Raw genomic sequence first — 8,512 nt, forward strand, 5'->3', positions numbered from 1 at the left:
ATAGGGAAAAAAGAAGATTAATTTTATAATGTTTCATAAATTTTGTGATAGGCTTGGCCCAGGGCGCTGGATCTCTGCAATGCAATGTTGTGGGCAACCATGCAATGTGCTGTGAATTTTGTTCTGAAAAGTTGGGTTCTTGGACTAGAGCATCATGAAGAATTAGCCAATTCATTTATTTTATTTTTCATTTTTGTGAAATATCTTTCTTCCTGGACAGTAGAGGTTCATAAAATAGGTAAGAGTATATGGAGTGTTGCTGTAGTCGTGATCTCTTAAAGAAAATGTAAGATGAAGGGTTTGGTAAGCAGAAGCAACATCTTTTACTAGATCAACTGACATCACTGTCAGAAAAAATAGGCAATGTTCCAGGACAAAAATCCTTATTATTCAGCAAAAGAGGCATAGAGCCCCTAAAAGTGTCTATTTGTTCAACTCTGTAAGTTAGTGCAAATGTTATCTCTCCCCACAAATGCCTACTTTCTTACACAGGAATTGTCTCCCTGCACTGTGAATCCAGTCACAAACGTGTATCTTCCCCCCCCACCCCCGACAGTGTCAAGCCATGACTTGAAACAAAGGCCCCATCTCATAGCTGCTCTCTCAGCTACACCATCTCCTCTGGGGCTTAGCCCTAACCACATAAAAACATTTACAAATTCTAATTATAAGCCAGTGGTTCACCATTGATGATGCAAAGCACTGCTTGTCTGTTGCTGGGAAATTTCATTTTTAAAGTCCAACCATTGGGGTCACTTGGCAGTTCTGCAAAACCAGGCCTTGTAATCTGAGTCTATTCCCGGCACCTGTAACCATGGTCCTTTCCCCGCTCCAGCTCCTTTTCTGATCTTCTGTTTTATAGCTTCCTTTTTTGATACACTACCATGGAAACAAACTTTGACTACATATATGTATGTATGCATATGTGTGTATGTATGTATTTATATATATAACTTCATATATATCCTTGAATATATATATATATATTCACAAGCTAGTGGTTTTGTTTTTGAATATTCTCTTCTCAGTTTTCACCTTTCCAGCAGTGCTCCTGCTGTGGGAATTCCTTTTCTCCTGCTGCCCCTAGATGGTATTGCTTCAGCAGGCCCCTTCACACCTGCTCTGCACCTTTTCTGAAATGAAGACGCCCCTGGAAAAGCATCAGCATCAGCCCCCTATGACATTGCAGGATGCTCCATTCCCACATGATACATTCTCAGTCTGAAGTTCAAAATTCTCTCTTTACTCCAAAAGGGCCCAAATGGACGGAATTCAGCACTTAAACGAGGGGATGCGTTAACATGTTACTGTTAATCTTTTGCAGGCAAACTGCCAGGCAATTCAGAGACCAGCTGCAGCATGAAAGAAGTGGAGGAGACAGCAAAAGCACTGGAGATGTGTGGCCGGAGCAAACAGACCAAACAGACATTTTCCTTGCATTTGCCGTTTGCTGGGACAACCAGGAATCCCTTCAGCAGTAGGTAGTACTATCTGTGTGCACACTGCCAGCAGCTGGGACAGCGTCCCAGGGAAGGAGCTGCTTCTTACGAGCCTGATTTCTTATCTTCTTCAAGCACCCACTGGTGACTGTTGTTGAGGACAACCTATTAGGATAAGTGGACCTTCGGTCTCAGCCAAATTGGCAGTTGTGTTGTAGCACAGTTTCTGCTTAAGGGCAAATTTATATTAGCTCTGTAATCCACAAGATAAGACAGGTCTATGGTCTGCCTGAAATTTCAGAATACTTGAAGCATAAAAGCTGAAGCAAACTGACAAGACTTTTTGAGTGCCAGATCTTTCAAAATAACTGAAACAAAAATGTGAACAAAAAGCTATTTTTTCACAGTCACAGAAATGTTGGAATAGAATCTAGCATTTCCCTTAAGTGCTCATGACAGAAAATCAGTTAAACACTCAGGAAATTATTCAGCACAGCTGTTACTAGTCTAGTGCCTGAGTGGATCAGTGTAACAAAATATAGAGCATTTTTGCATTAAAGAAGAGTGATTTGCACTGGTAAGCCTTGAGTGACTTGCTCCCGTTGAACACTTGATATGCATCTGTACGGTAAGCTGAGGTGATGTGAGACTATTCCACTTCTATGTTTCCTTGTTTTGCTATTCAGCTCTTATGTCCTTGCTATTTGGCAGTCTTAGGTCTTAGCTACCTGATATGGATCTTAAGAAACAAATGGGAGCGCTCCTCTGAGCTACATCCACTGCTGAAAATAAAAATCGCTTTACTTCTAAAAAATCCGCCGTCTGTCCTGCATAAACAGCAGCAAACGCAGGGAAAGGCCTCGCTCCGCGGCCCGCACCCGCGCCTCTTCGTCGCCATGGAGACCGCGAGGCGCCGCGGCGCACGCCGGGACCGCCCCCCCCCCCCTCGCGGTCACGTGAGCCGCGGGCGGGCGGTCAGCTGACCGGAAGCGGCGGGAGGAGGGTGTCGCGGCGGCGATGGAGCGGTACGACAAGGCGGCGCTGAACGCGGCCCCCGCGCTCGACCTCAGGTGGGAGGCCGGGAGCTCGGGGGGGGGACTGGGAGGCGGCGCGGGAGGGCGGGGGCCTGGCCGCCGGCCGCAGCCCGCGCTGTGACTCCGGTAACCAGCCGGGAAACGTCTTGTTCTCGTCGCGCCCGCGCGGGTGGGCGCCTGGCGGGGCGCCCCCCCCACCCCCACACGCACTGGTGCGGCTGGAAGCGAGTCATGGTGAAGGGCGAGGTCCTGAGCGTCCCTCTGAAGCTGCGGGCTGCGCCGCTTAAATGCGCGAGAACGTCTTGTAGCCTCGTCCGGGAGAGGTGCCGCTGGCTTTGGGGTGCACGTCGCTGCCCTTTACTAAATCTCAGAGGATGAGAATCAATTTTTGTTTAAATTTCCACTCGCCTTTCCAAAGAAACATCAAGGATGAAATGTGATTTCAAGCAGTGTGCTGTGGCACAAGTGTGTATGGATAAAACCTCCTGAGGCTGCTGATACAAAAAGTGCTGTGCAAGCGCCTGTGAGTTTTAAGAATTATGCATCCTGACTTGGGTTGTTTTTGCTGGATATTTGTGTTTCGAAGTCTTAAGGCCACAGGCCACTGACTCTGGTAACCTTTAAAAGTCAGAAGGGCATTGCTTGGCTTATGTGTTTACATCAGCACCAAATAACGCAGGCAGCCAAGTGGAGTGAGTAAAACTTAGCAGAAGCACACAAATGGAACCTGTGTGTGGTGTTGAGTAGAAATAAATCTGTTTTAGTAGATGAAGTCTGGGGAGTACCTTATCAAGTACATAATCTTTCAGTGTGACTGTCTTGTTCAATGTCTTTTAGGTTTGCACCTGTGAAGGTGGAAAAAAAAATCTATTTTGATGCATTGGCCCCATATTCTAACAATTGTTGCAGTTTTTCCAACTTTCTGTCTAGAAACTGAAAAATTATTCTAAGTAGATAGACAACACACAGTAAAAATAAAAAGGAACTCCATTTCCAGCAGTTAACCTGTTAAGTCGATCCAAGTACTTCTCTGTGTATCCTAGCCTGTGGTATTTGTCATTTTCCTACACTTGTAGTTCTTTTTTTCTGAAAGAAAAATAGGGAACTCGGAAAGATTTGACACAGAACACTGTCATTCTCATGTGTCTCTAATATTAGAGATTTAATAAATAGGAAATAATATACTGAAAAATGTTAATATGAAACCCATGGTTTTAATGATAACAAAGTGATAAAAGAGAGAAAATTCTAAATACATTATTAATCTTGCCAGGAAACTTTAACTAGCAGAACTGTTGCATCATTTTGAATATTGTCATTTTCAGTTCCACTTAGCAAATGCATACTTGAAGTCTTCTTTGCTTCCAAGTGACAAATGCACCCAATTCTTAAAGTAACTGGCTTATTTTTCCTGTTCTGAACAAGTTGATGTCCTGTGTCAGGGATATATGTTGTGATTTCTTTCTATGTATATTTTTTCTTGTTTATTTCAGAAATGAGGGTTCATTAACATCAACCTTAAGAACACTTCTGTTCTTCACAGCTTTAATGATCACATTACCTATTGGGCTGTATTTTTCATCAAAGGCTTATATATTTGAAGGTAATTCTGTTTCTGCTGATTAGAAATACTGTTTAAAAAAGAGGAAAAACAGCCTCTGATAGTTTCTTTGTCTTCCTCCCTGTTTGTTCCTGTTTTGAATGTCTGTTCCCTTTTGCAGGCTGAAGGCGCTGTAATGTGTAATTGAAACTGGAAAGTGATATAAATGGTCATTACATCTTTCCCTGCATTGATCTGCAATCTAATAGTCGCTGTTGTTTGTTATAGAATGATTTGTATTGTATATAGAAGCAGCATTCCTGTTGCCTACAGAGTATGTAACACCTCCTTTCAGCAGACCTTTATCAAAATCATCAGGGTATGTTTCCTGCAGGCGTTTTGAACTAATCATGTATTCAAGACAGAACAATTTTGTATATCCAGTTTATTTTTTGATTTTTTAAACATACCTGCATTTATAAGCATAAGCCATAAGCCTGGCTCCAGACATTGAATGTGGTTGCTTTTAGAGTTTTCACTCTAAAATAAGAGGGGAAAAAAACAAGAGTGATTTTTAACTGCTCATATGCAGTGGTTCTGTTAAACTGCTAACAGCCAAGTTTTAGCCTTGATTCTGCAAGGCTATAATAACTTCCTAATAGAGCAGAAGAAAAGCATCTCTTTCAAGAGGAGGGAGGGAGGAGAGAAGAAGAAAGCAAGCACATGCTCTTAAAAGCAGTTAATGAGCCTATAACTAAGTTCTAAGGTCTTTCAAGATGATTCTCCATTGGTGTGTGCTTCTATATGTAGTTCTGAAGCTGAAAACCTGCTAAATAACTTTCAAGATGCATTTTATTGTTTTGGCTCTTCTACCTGAGGCATAGCATAATTTGGCAAGCTGAGCCTTAACTTTGCTTTGTCAGTTAATGACGAGAACTGCCATCAATGATGGGATTGATTTTGAGTTTTTTTGGAATGAGTGAATGAAAATAAGTGATATTTTGAAATGCTTCTGGTATCTGAAGTCTTAATATTTTAGTAACTGAGGAGGAATCATTGTGTTATGGTCTAAGCATGCAACTTAGAAGAGCTCTAAATTTAATTGTAGTTCTACTTTTGTATCCTTTTATAATGGCAAATATACCTCAATATCCTCTTTCCAACAATAGAGGATTGATTTTCTTTGTAAGATAGATAAACAGAGGGGGAAATTGATTATGCAGTTTATTTGGTGCTAAAAGGTAATAGAAGAAAAAAGGAATATTTAGAAACTATTAACTTCCAAAACAGAGCATTTGTCTTAAATGTTGAATACTTGCAATGTTGCTTTATGCTAGAAATGTTTTAAGACGCGTGATTATCATGGTGAATTCTTTTCTATGCGTCTTTCTGAGCTCAGTCTTTTGATACGAGAGTAACTACAACTTTGGTCTGAAACAATTGTGATTTGATGTTTCCGAGTTTTTAATAACTAATACTCTTTACTCTTTATTTCCTCAGGTACCTTAGGAATGTCCGACAGAGACAGCTATTTTTATGCTGCCATAGTTGCTGTAGTTACTGTTCATGTGGTACTTGCTCTATTTGTGTATGTGGCATGGAATGAAGGTACTCGACAGTGGCGGGAAGGCAAACAGGACTAAAATGAAAATCATCACCCTGCAATACCTACAGACTGTAAATAGAATTTTTGTGAATTGTGTTAAAAGCATTCTTCAACATAGTATACATGTGTACAAAGATGAGGCTAGTTCTTCGACTATGTTTTGGTTAGAACAAGACTTATGCTCATCTCAGATATGTGCCAGTATTTTCTCTAATGCTGGTTAAAGTTGTACATCAGTTCCACTTAGGAGAGGCTGACTAAAGAGATCTTCACCTGAAATTAGAACAAAATAATTGTGTATTTCAGAGGGAGGGAAAAAAATCATGTAGCCATTTTTACCATTCTTAATATTTTTCTGGCCGTCTTTGGAAATAGCATTGACATGATGCAAAAATTATGTTTTTCAATAACTAAGTTACTAGTTATAAAAGCTACATAACTTACTAGCCAACTCAAATGGGAAAGGTGTGATTCCTCTTTGCTGTGGAGAGCTTCCCTATTTTCAGAACATACAGTTCAACTGAGCATTGTTTTGTGCTAATCAATATGCTAATACATATGCAGTCTAATTTTGTTTTTGCTGTTGGAAGTGGAATAAAGGTAATGGCTGAACAAGCAGCTCTTGGAAGTGGTTATGTTGTGTAGAGGCTTTTTTACTATAGAAACTGAAAAATGCCAGAACAAGTTGAGGGAATCTGAAAAACTTGCGAAGGAACAACTACTGACGTTTGTTAAAGCTTTGTCAGTGTTTTTCTATCAAAACCAAGAAAAAAGTTGCTTTCTGACTTCTGTTATTCATTTGCAGGAAAAGTCTCAAGTTAGAGAATCATGTAAGATGAATAGGTTGTTTAAATAGTAATGCATGGTAGATATGTCTAGTGACTCTGTAATGCATTTGCAGTAGTATGTTTGTTGAGTCAAAAACACTAGATGACTTTTGCCTCCTATAGAAATTAGTCTTCTAAAAAAAATGCGTTTCCAGTTTTAAGTCACTACAAAATTAGAACTGGTTAGAAACTCAGGTGGTGTCTTTTTAACGTGAAATGTCAGCTTTGTTTTTTTCATTTTTGAACGTGATTTTTGATTATGACATAAAATTCAACCTTTAATTTCTTTTTCCAGTGTTTGGCATGGGTTGCCATACTACTGTTTTGCTCATCATCTGCTGTCCACAGTTAATCTTGATGATGCAAAGGAAATGGTATAGTTTTGGGGGGGAGGGGTGTTGTTTTTTGTTTTAGTGAATATTTTAAGTTGTGGTTGCTCGTGAACTTCTATGCAGGTTCCTACTTCTATATAGTTGTATTGGTGGTGGTGAAATTTTAGACAAAGTAACAGCTATAACCAACTCTAATGGGCAGTAGAGGAGTGAGTGAGATCTAAGGGAGAAGACAAGCTGTAGCCATCTGCAAATGTACTTTATGAAGCAGAACACAAAAGTTGTCACATTATGGAAAACTTAAAATTTATAAAGAAAAACAAGTTGTATACTGTGGAATGATAAAACATGTTAACCACTTTTTTTTTCTTGTTTGTTTATAGGGACTTTCTGTAGTAAAACCATGGTGAAATTTTTATCTGCCAGGATAATAACCTGAAATTCGTTTGACTGTTGCGTTGCTGTTAGCAAACTTGTTAATCTATATTGAAAGTATTTTTCTCCCAAGGTTTTGACAATGCATAGAATTTTCCTAATGCTGATGACTGCTTTTAAGCTATTGTGCTTTAAGTCTTTCTGTTCCTTTGAGTTTTCCAGTTGTTATATCAGTTAAACATTTTCTAGAAGCTTTTTGTTTAGTATAGGACTTGGAATGTTTTTGCTACTACATTTGGCCTTTGTAAAACTTACCTATTAATATGACAACAATCAGCTAACCATGCACAGTAGCTACAGGAATGTGTTCCAGGGCTCTTTCTCCTCTCTTCCACCCTATTCTAGATGTGCACCAACATCCACAAGGTGTGCTAGAATGCAACTGAAGCATTAGCAGTGAAGCTTATTGCTACTTTGTAGCTTTGCACTAATGCAAATCAATCTTTACTTTTTGTTTCTGAAACATTAACTGTTCTCATCCAGTGTTAGATTGCTGCTGGCACACTGGAGAACCATCTTGTAGAAACTTCAAATTCAAATTTAGTTTGTACAATGCCATATTGAGGTTTTTCTGTTTTCCAGTATATAAACTGTACATTGTATAATAAATACTGCCTTTTAATAAAGGATTACCCTGCAATACAAGTTCCGCTGCTGAGATCTAGTAAACAAATACTTGTGCTGAACATATTTTGAATTATGTCTTTAATGCTATTTGTGTGGCACAGCTTATAACAAACAGATCAGCTTTAACGTGGTTTTCTAGCATTTTTATTCCTTTATAATGGAGTATAAATGGGAAAACTGCTATTGTTGTTCATTAGCTTGGTATTGTGCTGTATCTGTTATTTGTTTCACATACTAAAATCCCTAGACACTAAAATTGTATTTCCTAGGAAGGATAAGGAAATAATTGCTTGTTAAAATTGTTTAGTTACAAACATCTGAAACATTTGATCACTGTAATGCCTCAGCAATTCAGAGTAACAAGAGCTGAGTATTAATCAATCCAGAGGAAGATCTTTTCTTTCAAGGTAATGCGTTGGTCCACTGTGTTCTCTCTGAGAAAATAAGGTGACTCATGGGTCTCTGGGCAGCCACGTGTGTGTATGTTGCCTGTTTTTGGAAGCTGGAACAACCGCTTAGGTAAGTGATGCGATTAAAACAGTCAAGCAGTGGAATTGCACCATTACTGGAGAGCTCAAAAAAACCAAACTGTAGCCGTATGATGTGGAATGTACATGCAATTAGACACTCTGTCGGGATTCCTGTTGTGCCTTGTCAATACAAAAATTAATT

The 8,512-nt window shown here is 39.5% G+C and overlaps 1 protein-coding gene across 1 annotated transcript; it reads left to right on the forward strand.

The window, feature by feature from the left end:
* Positions 1 to 2,425: 2,425 nt before the first annotated feature.
* Positions 2,426 to 7,858, forward strand: VMA21 (vacuolar ATPase assembly factor VMA21). The gene is made up of 3 exons (XM_062584510.1): positions 2,426 to 2,509; positions 3,967 to 4,076; positions 5,514 to 7,858. Exons 1-3 carry the CDS (start codon positions 2,457 to 2,459, stop codon positions 5,654 to 5,656), a joined length of 306 nt encoding a protein of 101 aa, XP_062440494.1. The 5' UTR covers positions 2,426 to 2,456; the 3' UTR covers positions 5,657 to 7,858.
* The last annotated feature ends 654 nt before the right edge of the window (positions 7,859 to 8,512 follow it).

The sequence above is a fragment of the Rhea pennata genome, chromosome 11 (genome assembly GCF_028389875.1).
Source record: "Rhea pennata isolate bPtePen1 chromosome 11, bPtePen1.pri, whole genome shotgun sequence".
NCBI lineage: Eukaryota > Metazoa > Chordata > Aves > Rheiformes > Rheidae > Rhea > Rhea pennata.

What these genes read in the sequence shown, in the direction of transcription:
- VMA21 (XM_062584510.1), top strand. Translation starts at nt 2,457, where the DNA reads ATGGAGCGGTACGACAAGGCGGCGCTGAACGCGGCCCCCGCGCTCGAC. An exon ending in GCCCCCGCGCTCGACCTCAG is followed by an intron (nt 2,510 to 3,966) that starts GTGGGAGGCCGG and finishes TGTTTATTTCAG; the next exon opens with AAATGAGGGTTCATTAACAT. An exon ending in AAAGGCTTATATATTTGAAG is followed by an intron (nt 4,077 to 5,513) that starts GTAATTCTGTTT and finishes TTATTTCCTCAG; the next exon opens with GTACCTTAGGAATGTCCGAC.